This window comes from Gopherus flavomarginatus, chromosome 17 (assembly GCF_025201925.1).
Source record: "Gopherus flavomarginatus isolate rGopFla2 chromosome 17, rGopFla2.mat.asm, whole genome shotgun sequence".
Taxonomy (NCBI): Eukaryota; Metazoa; Chordata; order Testudines; family Testudinidae; genus Gopherus; species Gopherus flavomarginatus.
The window spans coordinates 8,715,513-8,738,652 of NC_066633.1; the positions used below are offsets into that span (position 1 = coordinate 8,715,513).

A 23,140-nucleotide genomic window follows, 5' to 3' on the forward strand; every position below is an offset into this window, starting at 1 on the left:
TTCCCTCTAGTTCTGCCCATTAGTATCAGTGCTTTACTTAAGCCCAAGAAATTTTTCACTGAAACCTGTGCACCTTGGGACTCATTCCCCATCCAGGTGGCTTTCTGGGAACCGTATAAAAACAAAAGACTTCAAAGGAGGGAAGGGGCTGCACTCTGCACCATTACATCTTTTCTCTTAACTTGCAAAGCAGTTACTTGCCATGTAAGTTACCTCTGGTCACTGTTTTGCCTACTGATAAAGGGTTTGATCAGACCCCCTTTCTCTCTTACTCACCCATCCCGCTCCTGACCTTTACAAATAGATTTTTTTTGTTAAAACATATTTTTTAATATTAATATAAAAACTCCCATAAATTAAAATTACCTACATCCTGGATAACCTGGCAAAGCAAGGAAGTCCCCTCATGACTGTGCTCATGCTGTGAACTCCACACCTATCCAGGATAGTGTCTTTTGTTCTGCTTGACCGTAGTCAATGTCCTTACTGCTGTACAGCTAACAGAGGAGATTGTCAAAGGATAGTTTGGTACCCAACTCCCATTGCAAGGTAGCACCAAACTGGCCTTTGTAGCTTTGAAAATCTCCCCCCAGAAATCCCTGCCCCAAGGAGGCTCTGACCTAGAAGATGGCTAGCTCTGACTCCCAGAAGCAGGAGTTTGAAATGAACTGCATTGATAGTCATTGGTTTCCTTTTAAGAAGACACTTGGATGCTGAGGATTCAAAAGCTCTCACCATTGTCCCAGCTCAGCTCCCACCCCTGCCAAGTGCTGGGGACGCTGGGCTCCCAGTGACTATGGTGGGATTTCAGGTCATTTGACACTTGCAGCAAGTGCCCCCAGGGTCGGACCGGACTGTATAGTCACGTAGAAGACTTGCTGCTAGGACTTCCAGTTCTGTGCTGTGTCAGGGTGACATGGTATTTATATGCCTGGTATCAGCAAGCAGGCTGCTCGTCTTTGGAGCATGTTGCCATCCAGGATGTTTTGTGGGGAAGATTGAGCGATAACCAGTGACTGTAAAGTCCACATGAGCTCTTGGTTTAATGAGTGGCTCATGGGCTCATGCAAAAGCCAGGAAAGGTAATTGATTGGTCCCTGTTACCTGCCAGTTAGGGAGCCGCACCAGTCAGGAGGGATGATTGTAGACTTTTTGACCCCGGCCCAATTCAAAACACAGTAGAAATCCTGTGTTACGAGACAGAGCCTTGTCAGCGAAACCTACATTCAGTACTGGCTGCTCTGTGATCTCAGCACCGAACAGGGCGTGTTCCTTTAGGTTTGCAGGAAACATGGAGAGGCAACAGACAGACAACCTGCTGAAGTCGCACGTCAGCGGGACGTACCTGATTCGAGAGAGACCAGCAGAGGCCGAGCGCTTTGCCATCAGTATTAAGTGAGTATAGCAACGGGTGCTTCTGTTAACAGAGCTCGGACAAGGTGGTAAAGTGACTGCTGGGTAACCGGCGCGAGGCATTGAACTGATGTCACCAGGGTATGAAATTGACCATGTTGGACCGATAAGCTTTACTTTCCTCTGGTTCTGCACCTGAGGAAAGCTTGTGATTTTAATGACAGCCTGATCGCCTTAGACATCAGATAAGCTGTTTACAGAAGATGCTCCCTTTTCCCTTTCGGATTTGAAATGGCAAGTGCAGTGCAGTCCCACTGATCTACGTGGAGTCCTGTGTTTTAAGACTCATTAGTACTCGTGCCCCTTTGTGGGATGAGAGAGTCTCGTTCTGGCTGGGTTTAGCTTCATAGAGGTTCCTGTGAAGTAAAAGAGTGCACACCGATGAAGTGCTGGTTAGAGATTGGTACTGGACTGTTTAAACGTGAGGATTTCTGGCTTATTGAAGTATTGGCCTTTAAAGTAAAGGCACCATTGATGGTTTTAGTGTGCTGCTGTATAGCCATCTGGTTAATCCAGCATATTGTGAACATTCAGAATGGTTGGTAAGGCACCAGAGCGTGACATCTCACTCTCATTTCATTATTTACACACAATGGAACAGCTTCAACAGGAGAGACTGGCACTAGAATATCCTATAGCCCATTGGTTAGAGCATCTCCTGCAGGGAACAACACCCAATTTCAAATCCCTGCTCCACATCAGGCAGAGGGGAGAATTGAACCTGGGTCACCCCCATGCCAGGTGAGTGCTCTAACCACTGGGCTAAAAATTATAAGGGAGGCAAAACTACCACAATTTTCACCTCCTCTGGCCATTTTGTGAATGATGCCGGAAAACTTTTGCTGGGGCTGAAACTGTTTGGCAAATTCATGAATCATTCTGGGTCACTCAGCGCTGCACTTTTTGGCAAATAAATTGTTGTTCTAAACCCTGCACCCAGCCCCTCTGCTGAGTTCTGTTCCCAGCTCCAACACTGACTCCCTTGGCCACTTACCCTTTGTGCTTTCGATTCCCCATCTGGGATGGGAATAAGGCTGGTGCACCTGCCGGGGGGTTGAGCCAAGTGGGTGGTGGTGATAAAGCGTTGGTAGAAGGCAGAGTGCTACGTGCTAATATACGGCGGGACAGAAGCTGAAGCGTAAGGGTCAGGGTGTTTCTGAAGTGCCTGCTGCGATTATTGTCACAGGTTTAATGAGGAAGTCAAGCACATTAAGGTGGTGGAGAAAGACAACTGGATTCACATCACAGAAGCCAAAAAATTTGAAAGCCTTTTGGTATGTTTTTAAATTTGCTTTTCTCACTGTGCGCGTGACTTGCTTTTCTGGAGCCGCGCTGAGCCCCATCGGTGATCACGTGTACTCGATGTGTTCTCTCTAGGAATTGGTCGAATACTACCAGACCCACTCGCTGAAGGAGAGCTTTAAACAGCTGGATACAACATTAAAATATCCATACAAATCCCGAGAACGTTCTACCTCCAGAACCTTCACTCGCTCCCCAGGTAAAACCCAGCGTGCCTAGGACAGTGACTTGTATCTACAACAGCCCAGATATTTCATGGACAGCCACCCCTCTGGTTCCCCTTTTAAGAAATACCTGTGTGATAGATGTAGGAGCCCTAGCTGGTCTCCAGCGAACAAAGGGGGTTCATAGGCCAGAAGGGACTGTCAGATCATTTAGCCTGACCTCTGGAAAGAAATGTGCCCAGTATGGGACTTGAACCCATGATCCTGAGCATGAGTCTGAGCTAACCAAAAATGAATTTTGTTCGTGAACATTTTCATTTTGGTTAAAAAGGCATTTTCCATCAAAACCGGAAATGTTCAACTGGCTCTGTCCATTTTTCTTCAATGGCAAGTTGCTCCCAATTTATTCCTCTTGCTCCCAGCAAATGCAAGAGAATTGGGCCCACTGACTTCAATGGACTCACTCCTGATTTACACCAGCGTAAGCAGGAGGAGAATCTGGCCCATTGGATTGTAACTGTGTGGATGTATCCTAAGTCCTCCCAGAGCTTTTCCTGCCTTAATTTAGCCACAGCTGAGGCTCCCGAACAAGAGTGACTGCATGCTTAGTGTTTTCTTTTTTGCAAGCTTCTACTGCACTGTGGATTTTTAATTTTCCTTTTTAATTCTTGTTCTTCTGCCTCTGTTTCTAACCTCTTTGCAGCTTCCTGCGCTTCCTACAACTTTTCTTTCCTCAGTCCTCAGGGCCTCAACTTTTCTTCTCAGAATTCCTCCACTCCTTTCTGGTCAGGTATATAGCCCCTTCTGTTCTTGAGAAGAAAGCACCATCTACTGGCCATCTCTAGGGCAGCAGGGCCTCTGCCTCCTTTTTGACAGGACACAAACGGTATCAGCTTGAAAGCCATCCGCTGTGGGACCCTCTACCTGCCCCCTGCCATCCCTCCCCATCTATATAAAAAGTTCAGCTAAGGTATTGCCCCCCCTTGGGGTATCAGCTGGGGGCCAGAATCTGGTAACCAGAAAAATGCAAGAAACCAAATAAGAAAACACAGTGAATTAAATATTGAGAAAAGCGGTCAGGGGAGAAAAAAGAAATCTAAATCTGGTGCATTGGGATCTCATGATATACTTCAAGCTTGACCCGTTTTTCCTCTGTCTCTCGTAGATCAGAACATTGGCATCACACCATTTTAAAGACTGTTTTTTCCTTGCTACAATAATAGAACTTTCATTGCCAGTAGTTTTTGAGCTCTAATGTCTGAGCATGCTCAGTAGCATCATAATTAGGGTAGCTGGGAGGAGCCCATGTTGTCCAAAAGTGATGGAATCCCCTATAAAATGTTGGAGCAATATTCAACTCCAACGTGCATCCAACAAGCATCTTCCTTCTCCTGCGGTACCAGCAACACCTTAAATGATCAGAAGTGAAAAAGGTGTTTAGAATCCAATCGCTTCTCGCTGTTTATGCCTTTTCACTGTTAGCATTTTCATCAGCCTGGACAGTGAAAATCACATCTTATTCCTGCCGGGCTTGGTTACATAATTTTAAAAGAAAGATTCCTTCCCCGGAGAGCTTTTCTGTGAAATCTGCATCCTGCAAGTGAATGAGATTGATACAAAAAATCAGCTCTGAGCACGCTTCTGGTGAAAGAGTTCAAAGCTTTCATCGTTCACACTCTATTCTCCAGCCTGGCACCTTTACTAGGCCATATGAGCCCTGCAGTAAATGTATCTTCTGTGTGTTCATTGTCTGTTACCATCTGCATCTCCTTACATCCTGAGCGCTGAAAACCTGGGCAAAGCTTCCTCCTCCAAACCCAGTTCAACCTCGGTTTGCAAAATATTTAAAATTGTGAACAGTTTTTTAACTGAAAAGTCCTTAAGACTAAAGGACAGTTCATAGAAACGAACAGCAGGGAAAAAAAACTTCTTTTGTAAACTTAAAAAACCACCTTTTCACCCCCTTGTTTGCCTGTGACTCTGAGAGCATGATCACTGCGATAACCATGTCCCTTCACATCATTTAAACCCCCTGACTCCCTCTGCCTGTATAACCTGCAGGACAAAGTTGCAGAGAATTCAGGTGGTACATTTCCCATATTGCCTTGGCAACCTCTGTGCTACAGAAGATAACCCCTCTCTTTCCTGGCCTGAAGCAACTGAGATCTGCACCATTTGCTACAATCTGGTTCTGTTCAATTCCTAATCCCGGGGAAGATGTTAATAATGGAATCCCCCTTGCATGTTGTAAACTGATGACCAGTTTCTGGTCCTTCTGAACAAATATATGAGTACAGTTTCTAAAAAAGGATTAGCGATGTCTGTTAATAAGAATAGCATCTGCAGTTCTGCTGACATTGTGCTCTGAAGTGTGTGGTCTACAAACTGATTACGAGCTGGGATCAGAAAGAAATTCCCCATTGCTAGGATATTGTTGAAAAACTGTGTCCCAAATAGGGGCCTTTTCACCAAAGCACCTATTTTGGCCAATAGCCTCTGTCAGAGAGAGGACACCACCCTAGGTGGTCAGTCCTTGTATTGCAATTTACAGGTTCCTTATCTCAGTGCCATTGAGAGACTTTGCCATTGTGGCTAATCCCAACAGCTATAAAGAGGTAGTTTAAATATAAATTGCTTTGTGGAATCTCCCTTAGATGAGGTGGCCCATTAGATGTCAGAGCAGTGAAGCAACAACTGGAAGTGATGGGGATAACTTTGGAATAGATTTTTCTTGTTCCCTTTATTTTTTATAAAACCTTTGCTTTTATCCCACTTCCCCCTTTCATAGAGATACCCTTTGGCCCAATCACCTGTAGCAACACCCGACAATCTCTCTCTCTCTCTCTCTCTCTCTCTCTCTCACTCACACACACACACACACACACACACACACACACACACACACACGACAGTCCCTTTCCTGGATGTCCTTCAAAGTTTTAAATCCAGTGACTAGAGGGATGATGCAACTGATTGAGGCCCATTATGAGACCAATGAGATGTTGATAATGGAAAACCCAGCACCTTGGAAACCATGCAATTCCAATTCATGCATGGCTGAAGGATTAAAACAGAGCCACCTCAATATCGTACTGACTATCTTAGTCCACAGAGCTGTTTTCTGCCCTGCGCTTGCAATGGAAATGAGGACTCTGATAAAAACCCAGGTTGAACACAGTCTAGCTTTTCCCAGGCTTCAGATGATCTCACACTGCAGCGCAGGCCTCTAATTCCTTTTCCTTGTCCACCTGCAGTGGTCACGCCTCCGGCCATAGGGACAGCTGTGGCACGCTACAACTTCGCCGCACGGGACATGCGAGAGCTCTCTTTGCGAGAGGGCGACGTGGTGAAAATCTACAGCAGGATAGGCGGGGACCAGGGATGGTGGAAGGGAGAAACAAATGGAAGAGTAAGTGATGGAGAGATGAGGGTTCTTTTATATTTAAATAACACTACTTTGCCTTTTTAGAATAGTAGGTGTGTTCAGATGTGGACTCGCTAAGACTGCGGGTCAGAATTTTCCAAATTTCAATCTAGTTTTATTTAAAAAAAAAAAGAAACGGAAGCAGGGTGAGGAAACATTGCCTTTTCCTTGTTTTCAGCCAGCTCTACTAATTAATCCGCAGGAGGTGGAAGAGTAAGAATTAGCCCCATTTTACAGATGGGGAAAACTAAGACAGGGAAAGTGACTTGACAAAGGTGTTGAAATGAATAGGTGACAGCAGTGAGATTAGAACCCCGGCCTTCCCGACTCTCAATTTTGTGCTTGTTCCTCCAGACCACACTGCCTTATGGTTTCAACTTAAGCCTTATCTACACTGTCGGCAGCATGTCTTGTATGTACAGGTACACGCTGCAGTGAAAAGCAGGCTGCGTCCACACTGTGGTGTGTAGCTACGTGTGACAGCAAAAGGCTCTGGCCGGGGGGAGTTATCACTGCTGGAGCTGCTGGATGCCTTTCCCAGCTGCCTACCCCTGCCAGAGCCTTTCCCTGCTGCTGGAGCCTTTCCAGGCCTCCGGCTTTAGGGAGGGATTGGGACAGCACCCTTGTAAAAACAGCAGTGTAGACCATGGGAGGCATGGCTTGGGCATGTAGAGAGCTGTGTAGGGTATTTCCCATAGGTTCTTGCATGTCTCAACTCACTGTCTACTCTGCTATTTATATCTGTGCTGGGATATGTACTCTACACACCTTTAGTAAGAGTGAATTGTGTGCACCAGCTAAAGGTTGGACACATGGAAAAGACTTCAGGAAACCAGGGTTGCAGCTCTGCAATTGGATTCCTGCCTGGGAAAGCAATGGACTTCTCCAGCTTGCTTCTCTTTACTATGCAATGTACCAGCATCCCATTCCTCCTTCTGATGGAAGTAGTCCTTGGCCAATACTGTAAAATTATTCCTTTCAAAAGGACAGCACCTGGCAGTGACCTTTAAATGTAGAGCAGCACAGAGACCGGGAACGGCATCAGGGCCAGTCTCACAGGCACAGCAGGCATCTGGATCTGATCCACCTTATGGCTTTATGCTGGGAACTGACACAAGAATGGCTCTGAAAGTCCATGGCTCAGAATCATAGACATTAGCAATTGTACTGGATATAAATGATGGTGCCTGAGGACGCCCCCAGGGAGACTACTCCACAGTGTAATGATGCTGATCTGCAGTGCCTCCCATCAGACTTTGTAGACACTACTGAGTTAATCCACAGAGCAGCCCTCTGGGGGGGAGATTTGTTGTTCCTTTTTTAGTAATGGGGAAGACTGAGGCACAGTGGATAAATGACTTGGCCCAGGTCATACAGACAGAATCAGTAGCATAGTCAGGACTACAACCTAGTCTGACTCTGTCCCATGTTCATATTATTGGACCATGCTGGAAAACCAAGTGCTCTTCCACGCAGACTGAAGTCTCAGTCCCCCCATAGCTGGGAGCAAGACATTGGATATGTGTCAGCTCTATGGATATAGGACCAGACTTCTGGGGCAACGTAAATGGTGGGATGATGGAGCCCGTTCTACGAGGAAAATGTCTCTCTGCTCAGTTTGGGTGGGTTTCTTTGCATATCCATGCCCAAGGGGTTCTGCTCATCTTTCCTTTTCTGCTGCAGATTGGTTGGTTTCCTTCGACCTACGTGGAGGAGGAGGGAGTATAACGAGGACTGGATCTCTTGCAGGCATTGCCGAGCGCCCAGGAAAAGCCACTGCAGAGTGTGCACAGTGGTCCCAACGCCCAGGGCTCTGAGTGAAACGCAATCAGAAATCCTCCAGTATTAACGAGTCTATTGTGAATTGTTTACAGTCAATCCTCTGTAAAGTGTGTGTGCGCGTCAGGGGTGCCACTGGCTCTCAGTCCTGGGTTGTGTTACTTGTGTGTAAGAGAGAGTGTCTATAAGGTAACGTTTGTCTGTAACAGCAGCAGAAGGATCCTGGGAAGATCATGCTCAACAGCCTTGCCTGAGCAAGGATAACTCAGCACAGCTCTGCTCAGACACTTCATCCAAACCCATTTCACAGAGGGTGTTTCAAAAGCCATGCTGGGGCTCATGGTCGACAGGGACCAAAGTTTCACTCTGACTGAAGGTGGAGGGAGCGTTTCAGATTTCTACTGAGAAGGAGCAAGCCAGCCCCAAAGTATCAGAAGAGGCGACCTCACCCCACCCTGCTCTCTCCCCCTGCTGCTTGAACAGACCCCTCTGGATAACGATTTTTCTTGTCAAGTCAGTGTGTTTGACGGCAGAGCCCAACTCTGCTACCCCTCCCCCCCCGAGGTGATTTGGGGAGCAGAGCAGAGGCATGGTGAGGAGGCGTCTCTCTGTGAGCTTTGTAAGATACCCGTTGTAAACTAGGAATGAGTTTTTGAATAGAGAGAGAGAGAGAGAGAGAGAGAGGCGTGAAGTCAAACTGGATACAGCCACCCCCAGACATCATGAGAGAGTTCCAGTTTTGCAACGTGGGTCCATTCTCTCAGACTAACTTTGGTCCCACTAGATTCACCCAGGGCAGAAGGGACAGTACCGCCTGTATCAGGATGTCTGGCGGTGTGCGGGGGCTGTGGAATGTGCCCTCTCTAGGAAGAGTATTTGGAAGCCATTGGCACATAAGGTAATAGTTCCAGATGTGCATCATCCGCTCCAGCGTGTGCACCATTCGCAGCGTATCTGTCCTATGCTTAACAAGAATACAGAAGCCCCTGCCAGATTAATGGCCCGTTCCTGTAGCCATTATACGCATCTGCCTCATTGACCTCCAATGGGGCTTACTCACCTGACTGAGGACCGCAGGGTGAATCCCTCATTATCGAAAAGGACATTGTAAAAGTCTCTTTGCCCCATCCACCAGCACCATGAGGTTACACCCCAAGTCTTTCCACCTGTTTTTCCCCCTCCCGTCACCCCTGCAGCCAATAAGGAAAAATTCTATGTTGCCCCCTCACTGTGTCTTTTTCATCATTACACTGCTCTGAATAATGTACTCCTGTGTCTCTCGCTTTCCAAGTTATGTCTATTTTATGGGATAGGCAGAACTGTCCAGTGGAATCAATTTCACATGACCTCTGCCAAGTACTGCTCTTTGCTCACCAGGGTGGCATTTCCTTTCAAAGTGCATTATTTAAAACAAACATGATGCATCCCCGACAAGGAACAACTCCCACTTCCCCCACTGCCAAGTCCAAGAAATTCTCCTCCTGTTGTTTTAAATGAGGCTTGGTCTGCGCTACAGAGTTAGGTCGAGCTAAGGCAGCTTACGTCCACCTAATTGTGTCAGTGTACACACTACAGCCTTGCTCCTGCCAATGTAAGTGCCCTACTATGCTAATATCATAACTCCACCTCCATCAGAGAGGCATAGGGCTTATGTTGGTATAGTTAGGGTGATGCAGTGTCTGTGTAGACACTGCATTACTTACATTGGCTGTTGGCTGTCATTCTTGTCAAATTCACGGCTCCAGCTGGGCAGCCAGGCTCCCAGCGCGGAGCTGTGTGTGGAGCTGAGATCCCGGGCTTTCAGCCCCCCCACTCACCCCACCACTGCCCCTCTTAAGTCGGTGGAAGTGCTCCTGGTGAGGACACACACCATCGACAGAAGAAGAGTAGTGTGGACATGAACCACTGCTGTTGTAAGTCGACCTAAGATTCTAGTGTAGACATGACCTCAGTGCACTTTTGGATCGTTGCTCCCATTTCACATTTTTCTGCAGCCCAACAGCTTTGAGACTTTGCTACTGGGCGTTGGGCCAGATTCTGCTCTCATTTGCACTGATGTAAATCCAGAGGAACTCTAGATTTGCACTGGCGTAATGGACACCAACTGAAGTGATCACGGCTGCTCGCCTTTAGAGAAGAGCTGCAGCCACACATCTTACAATGGATGAATAAAGAAACGATATCTAGCCATTCTGCAAATGCTCCAGGTATAATCTGTGGAATTATAGCCAAATTGTTGCTGCCAGATTGGGATACTAAAGCCAAAAGGAGAATTCTGTGCACTGAATGAAAAGGAAAACAAATGACCTTTGAAGGTAAATTGCTGTTTAGTGACCAAGCACAAGCTGAATAATTGTGCTGCTTGTTTTGATGTATGTTTTCCTGTGTTCTGTCTCAATCAGTGTGAACTACCTGTTTGCTCGTTCTTCCTTGTGCCAAAGCCGCCAGTGAAACATTCACGTTGCACCATATTGATTAGAAAATATTTTAGTTTAAGCGATGATTGACTAACCTATGCCTGCTGCTCAAATGCCAGAGTCTAAACATACCTGTGGTCAGGTTATAGGGGATTGCAATTTGCACACAGCCCAGGGGCGGTTCCTCTTACCCATTTTGCTCTGCAGAGTGCTGGAAAGAACAGAGCAGTCAGATGTCTTGTGGTTTTGTTAAAGGATATTGTCCGGTGCTAACCTGTCTCAGTTCAGTCTTCTTGATTGTCCACAACCTCTGTACCTTTTGACTTTTGTCATCTCAGCCTGCCAGTATTGAAAGGAAATGAGGCAGAGCTTTGGAGAAGGAAGCCAAAAGGAGACTGAGGGTTTGTGTACATGGGGACACTCAGGAAAATTAATCTGAATTAATTTTTAAAGTGGATTAGATAAACTGCATTAAATCCTTTTGTGGATGCTCTTATTCAGAAGTAAAGTGGCCTTAATTCAGATCAGTTGACTTCACTTTGGAAATTAAGTTTGAATTCAGCTAAGGACACTTTAATTCTAAATGATTGTCCACACTGGTCGTAATGCAGTTTAATTAATCCACTGTGAATTCACACCCTTAGTTAGTTCAGATTAATTTTCCTGAGTGTCACTATGTACACAAGTCATCTGATGAGCTGCAGGCTTAGCTCCCACTGAAAGGGAATTGGGAGTTGGGTACCCCATCCATTAAGCTCCTTTGAGAATCCCAGCCTACAGGCCGAGCTTCTCAAGGCTCACTGGTGATTTTGGTTGCCCATCTTGAGATGACTTCAAGGGGCCTGATTTCCAAAAACTGCTGAGTATCTGCTCTCTGTGGGAAAAAAAGTCTTTAAGGTATCGCAAGTTAGGCACCCAAAAATCACTAGTCACTTTTGAAAATGTAGACCCAAAGGACCTGATTCAACCTTTGGTAGCATCTGAGGGCAGAATTTGGGTCCAGAAGACCCAACAAAAAATGGATAAAGAGAAGAAAATTCAAGATAAGAATGGCCATGCTGGGTCAGACCAAAGGTCCATCTAGCCCAGTATCCCATCTTCTGATAGTGGCCAGTGCCAGGTGCTCCAGAGAGTATGAGCAGAACAGGTAATCATCAAGTGATCCATCCCCTGTCACCCATTCCCAGCTTCTGGCAGACAGGCTAGTGACACCATCCTGCCCATCCTGGCTAGTACCCATTGATGGACCGATCCTCCATGGACTTAACTAGTTCTTTCTTGAACCCTGTTATAGTCTTGGCCTTCACAACATCCCCTGGCAAAGTGTTTCAGTTTGACTGTGTGTTGTGAGAAAAAAGACTTCCTTTTATTTGTTTTAAACCTGCTGCCTATTAATTTCGTTTGGTGACCCCTAGTTCTTGTGTTATGAGAAGGAGTAAACAACACTCCCTTATTTACTTTCTCCACACCAGCCATGATTTTATAGACCTCTATCATATCCCCTCTTAGTCGTCTCTTCTCCAAGCTGAGAAGTCCCAGTCTTATTAATCTCTCCTCGTATGGAAAGATGGTTTCATTTATGCCTCAGACATTTCTTAAGCCTTAGCTGAATCTGTTGTTTAAAATTTCTGTTAAAAAAAGTCGTTATGTTGTGAGGGTCTGTGGACAGTGAACCCCTATAAAAAAGCATGGACCCCATATCACTGGAGCCTTATTCGTTCTCTCATGTAGCATGTATAGTTATCTTTGCCTGTTACCAAACCATGTAATAGATACTGTACAGTCTCTGCGCGTAACCAGGAATGGCTCCCCTTCCTCACTCAGCAAAAATGAATCATTCCTCAGAAAATCTCCATCTCTCTCTCTCTCTCTCTCTCTCTCTCTCTCTCGTGTTTACTGTTGTAAGAAACTTGTTACAAAAGATTCTTCTTGTTTGTAATTAATTATTCAGCCAATTGCCACGCTATATATCTGTGAATAAGAAGGGGAAATGTTTTTTATGATGGCGAGAAAATTGTATATATATTTTAGTTCATCGCAAAACATTCAAAATTGTAACAAGATATGTTGGAAAATATGTAAACTCCTTGATTTTTTTTTTCCTTTGCACTGCACTAATTGAGATCGAGGGGGTGGGTGGAGGGAATGTAAGATAAAAAGTTTGTTTATGGAATAGTTTCTAGCTCGGAATTTGGAAATCATTTGGAGTAGCTTGTAATGCTGGAATAGAAGCTTTAGCTGCGACTTAGAAACCCTTCTTGCATGAGGTTTTCCAGATCTTTTTCAGTTACAGTACATCAAAGTAAATCCCACAACAAAAACAAAGTGTAATTTTACTGATAGATTATTTGTCCCCCCAAACCATGGTTTTTACTGCAAATAAACCTACATTCTTTTCTGCATAAGAGGGTTGGTTTCATGTTGGACTTCTTGTTTCAAAACATTTGCTTTGAGAAGATAGGTTTTGCCAGACTGGATCTGACCCCTGGCCCGTCTACTCCAGTTTCCTTTCTCCAGCAGAGGCCAGCACCAGCTGCTGCAGAAGATGCAAGAACCCTGCTCCAGCCAGCTATGAGATAATCTGCTGAGAGAGAAGTTTATTCCTGACCTACTAATTTGAGGTTGGCTGCTTATACCCTGGAACATGAGAGTTCATAGTCCTTCCTAAACCATTTTTTTTTTTTTAAATCCTTACTATTACAGGTTGAATACTCATGTTTTCCAATGCAACAACCAATCCTTTTTAAAGCCTGCTATGCTTTGTACAGCGCAGCTTTTTCTTCTTGCCCAGCCATCAGCTGTTTCCATTTTCTGGGCAAATTAAAAATACTGGCACATTGATAGTACAATAACTTAGAATTTTTGCAACATTGAGACTTTGCTAAGCAGTTGGTCGCTTAGGTGAAGATCACTGCATTTTTTGCCTCTATGGGCTTTTATGCACAGAGTTAAGATACAGGTTTATGTGAGATAAGTCACAATTCTGCATCATCTTCAGTTACTACAGAAAGTCATATACTGAATCCAGCAGCATTCTCTATCAGTGTAAAAATCATAAAGCCGCGTAAAAGCTATGCCCGAGGCTTTCCTCCAGGATGGGCCTGTTTCCCCAGAGAAGGGGGACCCAAAATTTCACTATGAAATGTCATATAATTGAATTAATAATAAAATATTTATTAAATGGGTCTGTCCCACAGTATCCTTGCTGCTTTTCCTTATTCTCTTTGATGCTTCAGCAATAGCCTTTAACTGTCCTCCCACATTAGCTAGGAGAACTTGCTAGTGGCAGCAGAATGCACATTGGTGACATTTCGCTTTCTTTCTCAGCAAAGTTTCGGAGCTGATTCAGAAAGTTGCTTCTCAATAGCGGTCGAGGTTGCTTTAAATGTCACTCCTCTGGGGATATTTCCAGCAGCCCTAGCCACACCACCTCCCCAGCCATTGTCACCCTTTTTTATGGGCAGTACTGGACATCTGTGAACCTTCCCACAGAGTTTCTGTCACCTGAGGCCTTGACACTTTCATTCTGCCATCAGAGTCTGCCATAACCCTGAGCTGAATCTAGACTCCCAACGATGCTGTTGTTGTAGATCAGGAGTCGGCAATCTTTCAGAAGTGCTGTGCCAAGTCTTCATTTATTCACTCTGGTTTAAGGTTTCGGGTGCCAGTAATACATTTTAACGTTTTTAGAAGGTCTTTTTCTATAAGCCTATAATATATAACTAAACTATTGTATGTAAAGTAAATAAGGTTTTTAAAATGTTTAAGAAGCTTCATTTAAAATTAAATTAAAATGCAGAGCCTCCTGGACTGGTGGCCAGGACCTGGGCAGTGTTGAGTGCCACTGAAAATCAGCTTGCGTGCTGCCTTCGGCACCCATGCCATAGGTTGCCTACCGCTGCTGTAGATGGACAATCAAGGCCAGACACGCAATGCCCTGGAAGAGGCAGAGAATCGGCACCTGCCCCATCACTTGATAAGCGGAAGCTAACCCCATGGCTCACTCCTGAGAACTCTGGGTCCTTGCCAGATCCTCAAACTTACTAGTGGAATTTTTCACGGCACCAGACCCAGGCCATGGAGCTTGCTGCCAGGAGGAGTAAGAATTGTTACTAAGCTCACTGCATACACGGGTCAATGCACAACCTACCTCTCCACCCAGCCTTTCCCACAGTGGGACTCTTGTTCTTCTGGCACCAATCCCCTTACACCCCAAGGTGGCTGCTCAGTGGCAGGGAAGAAAGAGAGAGAATCCTTCAGCTCCCAGGAAGCATTCTGAGATGCGAGAGCTGTGCAGAGGCTGACTGGAATGGCTCCGTTTGAGAGCATGGGCAGGGGGGTAAATGTAAGAGGCTAGCTAGCCATGTTTTTAGTGCCACAGTCAGCATCACTGGGCTTCTCAGGAAAGTGAGTTTCAGATTGCGATTTGAATAGGGAGAAGGGGCAGAAATCTGATTTGCTGGGAGTTTCAGGCATATGGGAGGAAGCATGAAGCCAAGGGGAGCAATAGTAGCTTTACGCACACCTTGATCAGTGCAGAGGCAAATAACAATAAACCTTGGAGGGACACCACCTGGGTATAAGTAGACACATGCTGGAAGCTCCTTCCTTGAAATGGGAACTGCTGACACTTCTGATTTATTAACTCAGTTAAAAGGAGCCCTAGCTGCTGGAAATGCTGCCTCTTATAATAAGCAAACAGATGCAGCTGGTTATGTCTCTGCTGTCCCTTTAATCAGCCTGTGATCAACAGACACCGGGTCCCATGTGGAGACAGAGTCTGCAGCAAAATTGTCACAGCAGCCAGCTGGGCTGCACCAGCACCACCACAGCTGCTGACTAAGCATGTCCCTGCCTCCTTTGCTATGCCTCCGACCCGCCCTCCATTGCCTCTCTGAGCCAGTCAGAGGCCAGCATGCAGCCGCCTCCCCTCTCCTCTGAAAGTCTTGGCAGGCAAGTCTCTAATGCACAGAGTACGCAGACGAGCAACACAGGCCGACCATAAGTGCAAGCAGAACCATTATTGCCTCTGAACAGCTCAGTAGTACGAGGCCCTGGAAATCTTTGCAACATCACTGCATTGCAACCTTCCCCCAAATGAGACAGCCGGAGTTCCGTACTGAGCCTATCGCTCCTACCGCACTATAGCTCTTAACCAGAGATCTTAAAGCACAGTATAATGGTGGCTATCATGATCCCCATTTTAGAGATGGGGAAAACTGAGACACAGAGTAGGGCTGTGACTTGCCCAAGTCCTGGATTGCAGAACCCAAGTCTCCTGACTCCCATTTCCATGCCCTTCACAGGGGAGACTTAATTGAGATATGCACCCATGCAGTAGCACCTTCCTAAAACGCTTAAAATCAGGCTGGCACCATGCACAGGGACAAAGAGGCAGGAGTCACGTACAGTCTCGATGCCAAGTTCTGGCGGCGATAAAATTGCTGTATGTTTCCAGCTTCGTGCACCTTGTTCATTGTGAGCAGCAATTTTGCAACATGATTGACTGATTCATTTGTGCATTAGCCACAAGGTGTTACATGACTGAGAAAACTCCAGCCGGTTCTCAGAAAATATTTCACTTCTCCATCTGCAGTGCATTTCCAGCGCTTATTACAAAAACATAATCTGTGTGTGGAACGTGGGAACCGGACTGGCTTAGATCCTGCCTAGAATAATCACTATTGCAACCGTTCTTAACTACAGGCCTGGGGGCCACGAGCAGGTTTCCTGGGGTCTGTCAAGCAGGGCCAGTGTTAGACTCGCTGGAGCCCAGGGCAGAGAGCCGAAGCCTCGCCGCCTGGGGCTGAAGCCCAGGGCCCAGACCCCTGTCACCTGGCGCTGAAGATGAGCAACGTAGCTTTGTGGGGGCCCCAGTTATTGTGGCACAGGTGGGCCATGGAGTTTTTATAGCATGTTGGGGTGGCCTCAGAGAGAAAAAGGTTGAGAACCCCTGCTCTATTGCTCCCATTAGCGTGACTTCCCTCCTGGTAACAATGGTGAGCGAACAACATAGTCAAGGCACCATTAGACACAGGCCTTTTAACGACTGGCTCCTAGATCTGCTTTGAATTTGATGTTCAAATAAGCTGTTGTAATATGCCCTAGGTCAGTGGTCCTCAGCCAGGGGTATGCATACCCCGAGGGGTACGCAGTGGTCTTCCAGGTGGGTACATCAACTCATCTAGATGTTTGCCTAGTTTTACAACAGGTGACATAAAAAGGTGAAGTCAGTACAAACTAAAATGTCATCCAGACCATGACTTGTTTATACAGCTCCCTATAAGATACACTGCAATGTAAGTACAGTATTTATATTCCAGCTGGTTTATTTTATAATTCTATGATAAAAAGGAGAAAGTCAGCAATGTGTCAGTAGTAACATGCTGTGATATTTTTGTATTTTTATGTTTGATTGTGTAAGCAAGTAGATTTTAAGGGAGGTGAAACTTGGGGGTACACAAGACAAATCAGACTCCTGGAAGGGGGTACAGTAGTCTGGAAAGATTGAACGCCAAGCTGTATTGTCTCTAAGGGTATGTCTTCACTACCCGTCAGATCGGCGGGCAGCGATCAATCCGGCAGGGATCGATTTATCGTGTCTAGACTAGACCCGATATATCGACCCCCGAGCGCTTTCCCATCGACTCCTGTACTCCGCCGCCGCGAGAGGTGCAGGTGAAGTCGACAGGGGAGCAGCAGCAGTCGACTTACTGCAGTGAAGATACTGTGATAAGTCGATCTAAGTACGTCAACTTCAGCTACATTATTCATGTAGCTGAAGTTGCATAACTGAGATCGATTCCCCTGCCCAGGGTAGACCAAGGCTAACATGAGATCACTTCTAAACCCAACCTCTAACAGATAAGCTGGGTATATGCTAATTGAAAACATAGTCAGTCCCAGGATAGTAGAGAGGCAGTCTAATGTCTCTCTAATTACAAATAGAACGATTCTGCCCTGAGCTTTTCCTGTGTCAAACGAAAACAACCCATTGCAAGCAGGAGCAAAAAGCGTGACGCAGGAGTCTCACTTAATAGCATCCTTTGTCCTGCTGACTGGTGTTTTAATCAGAATGTCTTGTTCCTTGCTAGGCTGCCCCAAGCCGCTTACAATGTCTTCGTGTTCCGCCCAAAGGGACCCAATCTCATGTGGAAACTCTAGGCACTACTGTAATATAAATAATCCTCTTTCTGGTGGAGGAGAATGTTCTAAATAAAATATTTAAAAAACAAAAAAGTTTGGGATCCAAACCCGAGCTTTGAATAGTGCAGTCCAGGCTCACTTCCAGTTAAAGCTCCAGTCCAGGTTTGATTTTACTCTACTGACATTTTAAGGGCATGAGGATAATTTAACATCAGGAAAATTGGGTTGAATGTTCAGATGTTCCACTTATTTACTGGATTCTCTTTCTGCCATAACAGATGGCATGCAGCTGAAATAGCTCTGGCCAAGCTCAGGGGAAAGTGATCAGGATGTGAGGCTGGAGGCTGTGCGTTCAGTTCCCATCTGGGCTCTTTGTTTCGTACCCTGCCTTGGTCAGAAGGAAGAGAGATTGGGTAAACGAATAGGGCTTTTCCATCTCTAACGGCTCTGATCCTTGCAGCCTTCAGTCTCTGCTAATAAAGGACAGTGCACTATCCATCTTGTCTGGTGACTAGGCCTGCTGAGTAGAGCTCTCTTATCAGGCAAGCCAGTGCACACGCTGCACTGTACTAATTCCCAGACTCTGGGAATAGTTGTAACTGGCCAGCAGCGGCAATAACTGAAGTCTGGCTGCGGTTCTCTCAAGTGCTAGTTACTGTTTCTGGGGCCGTGGCACACATGTGAGAGACAGCGGGAGAGTGTCGGAGAAAACAAGAACCTCGCAGCTCTCTGAGCAGGTAAAGTGAACTGAACTCCTTTTGAGGGGAGTGTGTTGGGTGCAGTCAGCTCACGTTGCTGGCAGGGAAAGCTGAGCTTTTCTAAGCAGAGGGGAAATCTGAATAGTGGGGGCTGTGTCTGAGCAGCCAAAGGGTCCTTTACTGGCTCAGAGGGGAGATTGTGTCTTAAATGACAGGAATGCTTTCAGGCTGTAAAGTTCATGGTAAGACCAGATGTTGGCAAATCTTACGAAATGGGGTTGCAAAGGGAAGAATTTCTTGGAGCTTGGAGACACGAATATCAACCCTTCCCCTGCCGCTGTGGCAGAGTAATAGGAAGAATCAGCCTGAAAACCATTAGGGTTGGGGTCTGGCTTGTTCAGCGTAGAGTGGAGAGAAAAGGAGCAGGGATCTGCTGGTTGAAGTCTGAGGTCTCTGCTGCAGGAACCATGACCCTAGATTCCCTGGCAAGGAATTCCTTAGCCCTGCTGACTCTGCAAGAGCCAGGAAGAAACATTTACCCAGAGCAAGACTTAAAGCAAGGGGAGGAGGGAGCTGCACGCTTCAGCTGTGTAAAAGAACACGCTCAAACCTGCATGTAGGGCCAGAGCCTCATGCCAGCACCCCGCCTGAGCAGACCAACTGGGCAGACGCATGCACGGGGGGCAGGAGAGAGGACTAGATGTTTCACCCAGCCGTGAATCCTGGGTCCATCTCTACCACACGTCACCTATCCTTTAAGACCATAGGGGCAGGGATTGCCATGTGTTGTATATAGGGGCAAATCCTGCCTCCCTTCATTGTGTCCATGGGGCCCTGATTGCAACAACATGATTCTTATTAGCCCTGGGCATAGGTCGGGGGGCCTCCCTGTGCTAAGTGCTGTGCAAACACACAACAAAGAGACTGTCCCCTGCCCTCAAGAGCTTACAATCTAAAAGTGAAGTGCGCTTCCCCCTAGCCCATGTGCCCAGCACTTCTGAGTACTCTGAAGCATGCCTTTGCAGGCTTGCCAAGCCCAAGTGGTAAAAAACCAGGAGCCAGGCCCCCCAAATTATGAGTCTGCCTTAAAAATCACAAGATTTTGAAAATATAATAATTTATTGGCCTTTTGGTTTCTGAGCCTTCAGGGAGCACTCAGGTCATGTTTTCAAGCTTTTCGAGCCCATGGCAAAGGCTAGAATATTTTTTTTAAAATGAAAGCTGAGATTCTCTTGAAATCACTTGCCTCCAGGAGCTGGGGCTTGAAGAAAAGCACCAAGAATCACAAGATTCTCAGTAAAATCACGAGACTTACCAATACTGTATTTGCAAAGCCTTTTGAGCTACTTGACAAACAGGCACCACTGTATTTGAGCAGCAATGTCTTCAAGCTCATAAAAGCTAATGGCAGTTACTCTTGTGCGTGCAAAATAGATCATTGGCTTTAGAAATTCTCAGTCCTTTAGGCCTGTACCACTAGCAAGCCTCTGTCAAACAAAAAGTTGATTCTTCAGGCTATTGCTTTAGTGTTTGCTTTGGGCATGTAATAGTGTTGGCACCCATCTCTCGTGAGTGCCCCCTTCTGGCTGGGTGTGTCTGAATTCTTTAGTTCTGGTGACCCCTTTCAGTGTTTCTCAGGTGCGTATGTCAGTGAGACAGCGCTCTGGCCGAGTTACACGCTCTGCATGTTAACCAGCACAAACCCCTTCCGTGGTACACGGTCCACCGGAGCCTAGCTCAGTACCCCTCTGGTGGTGGCTCTCTCTAGCCCTCCCTGGGCTTTGGTCTTTAAGTAGTCCAACCCTGGTATGGGGATGTATCCCCTGGGCTTCCTCCCTGGAGACACTAGCTTCCTGCAGCCCTCCCCAGGCTCAGTCCCTACTCAGTCCTAACGACCAGCCAGGAGCTCCCTCAGTGCTCCCCTGGTCCCTGCTAGCAAACTGTCCATGGCCCTGCTGCTCTTCCAGGCAGCCAGACCGGCAGTCATTTCTTTTCCTGCTCTAGGCAGCAACTGACTGCTGCTCTGCAGCTCATTTTATATGGCCCTTCTGAGCCCTGATTGGCTGCTTCCTCTGCAGCCGCTCTATCCTGCTTGTAGGCCCTCTCCACAGCTCTACAGAGAGATTGGTGTAGCAGAACCTTGAGGCCTTCAGCGGGGGCCTTTGGGACTAGTCCACTCCATCACAGGGAAGCAGCTGGTTTTTAGCGGGTCTGTATTTAATTGGAAGCTTTCGTTTGTTGCAAATGCATTTCAGTTTACAGCCACCTTTTGTAGCTTTTGCCAAAGGTCAGTAACTGTTCACCTGGTTTAATAGAGACAAGGTGAGTGGCAGGTGGATGTTAGAGTTTTAAGGAGCTGGGGCCAAGGAGGTGCCATCTGATTCTCTTTCCCATCTCTCCCCCAGCATCCTATCTTTCTCCAAAACCATTTGGGACCTGAAATTCCAGGCTGTGGCCGTATGGCAGGGACTGTTTTTTAAGTTTGTTCTCTGTTTGTACAGTGCCTAGCACAATGGGGTCCTGACCCATGATGATAATAACTCCAGTGTGGACTTTTGTATTGCTAGCATGTGGCGAGATCTTTGCTCAGTCCATTGAAGGTTTGTCTTTGGAATTTCAGGTCACCATGTCCTACCTGAGCAACATGGTCCGAAGAGCTGCCTCCCGCCAGATGCCAGCACCTGTCCGCCTCAGGTGCTTCAGCAGCGGGTTGGGCCAGACGAAAGAGAAGAGCGTCCCTTACCACAAGACTCTGAAGGAAGAAAGCTCTCAAGACAAAGGGCCAACCAGGCCGCTCCCAAAATCAGCCAACGTCGTGGTGGTGGGTGGAGGCAGCTTGGGATGTCAGACCATCTACCACCTGGCTAAGATGGGGGTGAGCAACGTGGTCTTACTGGAAAGAGACCGCCTGACGTCGGGGACCACCTGGCACACAGCTGGTGAGCACAACTCTGGATGTGGAATTGTCTATAGCATTGCAAAGGCTCCAACTTAGAGCTGTAGAGGGAGACTTTTGGAGCCTGATCCTGCTGGGTGCTGAGCAGCCATCAGTTCACTGTGGCTGCTCAGCTCCACATGGGAAGAGCTCCACTGCTCTCCGGGTCAGGATGTTTGTGACTATCCCGATCTTGCTACCTGGATGGGGATGAGCCCCCCTTGGAGACCTGGGAAAGGAATCGTTCCTTCAGCTCTCATCTAAGGGGTTATTGTGGTACTCTGGCCCTTTAAGAGCCCAGTCTCTCAGGCCTCAGCGAGCTACTCCTTGACCCTATATAGGAGTCTCACCTGATAACATGGGCCTTCAGAAGTCTGGCCTTCTCCCCACCTTGTAGGGTAGAGGGGAAAGAAACCCCAGCAGTTTACCCCCACTCCCCATGGCGGGCCTCTGGGTCCTTCCTTGGGCAAGCCCATGCCAGACTACTGAGGAAGCTCCTTACAATAGTCTCTGGCCCCTCTGGCAGCCAACCCACTCTGCATAGGTGCTGGAACAAGGGGTGCTGAACCCCCTGCCTTGAAGTGGTTTCAATTCCATACAGTTCGGGTCAATCATAGAATCATAGAATATCAGGGTGGGAAGGGACTTCAGGAGGTCATCTAGTCCAACCCCCTGCTCAGAGCAGGACCAATTCCCAACTAAATCATCCCAGCCAGGGCTTTGTCAAGCCTGACCTTAAAAACCTCCAAGGAAGGAGATTCCACCACCTCCCTAGGTAGCCCATTCCTGTGCTAGGTAACCCATTCCAGTGCTAGGTAACCCATTCCAGTGCTCTCATCATCCCCATTATACAAATTGTTCCAGCCCTTGCCACTCTGCTTGACTTGGAGCTTTTTCTCCCAGCTGTTGCTGGTCAGCCACAGCGTCAGCTCCCCGCCAGTCCTGACTTAGAGGGGCCACTGCTTAGGGTGAGAGGCTGGTGCAGTTGCTGTCTCTCCATCAGTCTGGATTCTCTCCTGAGATGTCCGACAAAGGCAGTTACTGCTCTCCTGAGGGTGGCATTTGCAGGGTGTGTGCTGGTTGTGAGAGGACACTGAGCTCATATCTTGGTGCTGATAATACCTAGATTGTTTGCTTAGTCCCCGAATAGACCATCATTTGTTACACCCGGCTGCTGAGTGGGTCATCAGCAATAGGAATTGATCCCTCAACCTCTGGACCTAAAAGCGTGAGCCTCTTCTAAGTGGAGCTAAGAGATCTATAAGCGGTGGTAGCTGAAGACCTTTATGTGGTCTAGCTACTAGAGAGAGCCAGCAAACCACATCGTGGGTTACATCTAGGCCAGGAATTCTGTTATTGCTAAAACACCTGTTGTGTAATTCTCACTGTTGACCTGTTTGTCTGCTTGGCTTGTAAGGTGGGGTTGGAATGGGGACGTGATGGCAGAGTCTACTGGAATCTCTGTGGTTTTCCCAGGTCTGCTGTGGCAGCTGCGTCCCAGTGACGTGGAAGTGGAGCTGCTGGCTCATACTCGCAACGTGGTCTGCAAAGATCTGGAGGAGGAGACGGGTCTGCACACAGGCTGGATTCAGAACGGTGGGCTCTTCATCGCCTCCAACAAGCAACGGCTGGATGAGTACAAAAGACTCATGTCTGTAAGCAGGAATCTCCTCATCTCCTTCCTCCTTCTACTTATTCACAGATCATTGGATCAGGGCTGATGCTAGACTAGGGGGTCCAGCTCCTGGAGGGTTTTGTGCTACCAACCATCACCATGGTCTCTGAATGCCTTCCATGCAAAAAGATGGGCGATAGTGAAATCCCTAGTGGATTTCTTGGCGTCTCTGGCTCTTAGTGGGTTA

General features: G+C 47.0%; 2 protein-coding genes across 4 annotated transcripts in view; both read left to right on the forward strand.

Moving 5' to 3' along the window:
- Positions 1 to 13,314, forward strand: part of VAV2 (vav guanine nucleotide exchange factor 2) — a 316,987-nt gene extending 303,673 nt beyond the window's left edge. For 2 of the 3 annotated variants that reach the window (XM_050926981.1, XM_050926982.1), the window contains 6 exons: positions 1,279 to 1,395; positions 2,600 to 2,687; positions 2,791 to 2,914; positions 3,583 to 3,669; positions 6,134 to 6,288; positions 7,987 to 13,314. In XM_050926981.1, coding sequence (XP_050782938.1) covers positions 1,279 to 1,395; positions 2,600 to 2,687; positions 2,791 to 2,914; positions 3,583 to 3,669; positions 6,134 to 6,288; positions 7,987 to 8,031 — 616 coding nt within the window. In that variant the 3' untranslated portion in view covers positions 8,032 to 13,314. The remainder of the gene's footprint in view (positions 1 to 1,278; positions 1,396 to 2,599; positions 2,688 to 2,790; positions 2,915 to 3,582; positions 3,670 to 6,133; positions 6,289 to 7,986) is intronic. The other variant, XM_050926983.1, reaches the window with a different exon arrangement.
- A 4,994-nt stretch (positions 13,315 to 18,308) lies between these two features.
- SARDH (sarcosine dehydrogenase) overlaps positions 18,309 to 23,140 on the forward strand; it is a 94,221-nt gene continuing 89,389 nt past the window's right edge. The window contains exons 1-3 of the mRNA XM_050926994.1: positions 18,309 to 18,382; positions 20,964 to 21,282; positions 22,755 to 22,933. Coding sequence (XP_050782951.1) covers positions 20,970 to 21,282; positions 22,755 to 22,933 — 492 coding nt within the window. The 5' untranslated portion in view covers positions 18,309 to 18,382; positions 20,964 to 20,969. The remainder of the gene's footprint in view (positions 18,383 to 20,963; positions 21,283 to 22,754; positions 22,934 to 23,140) is intronic.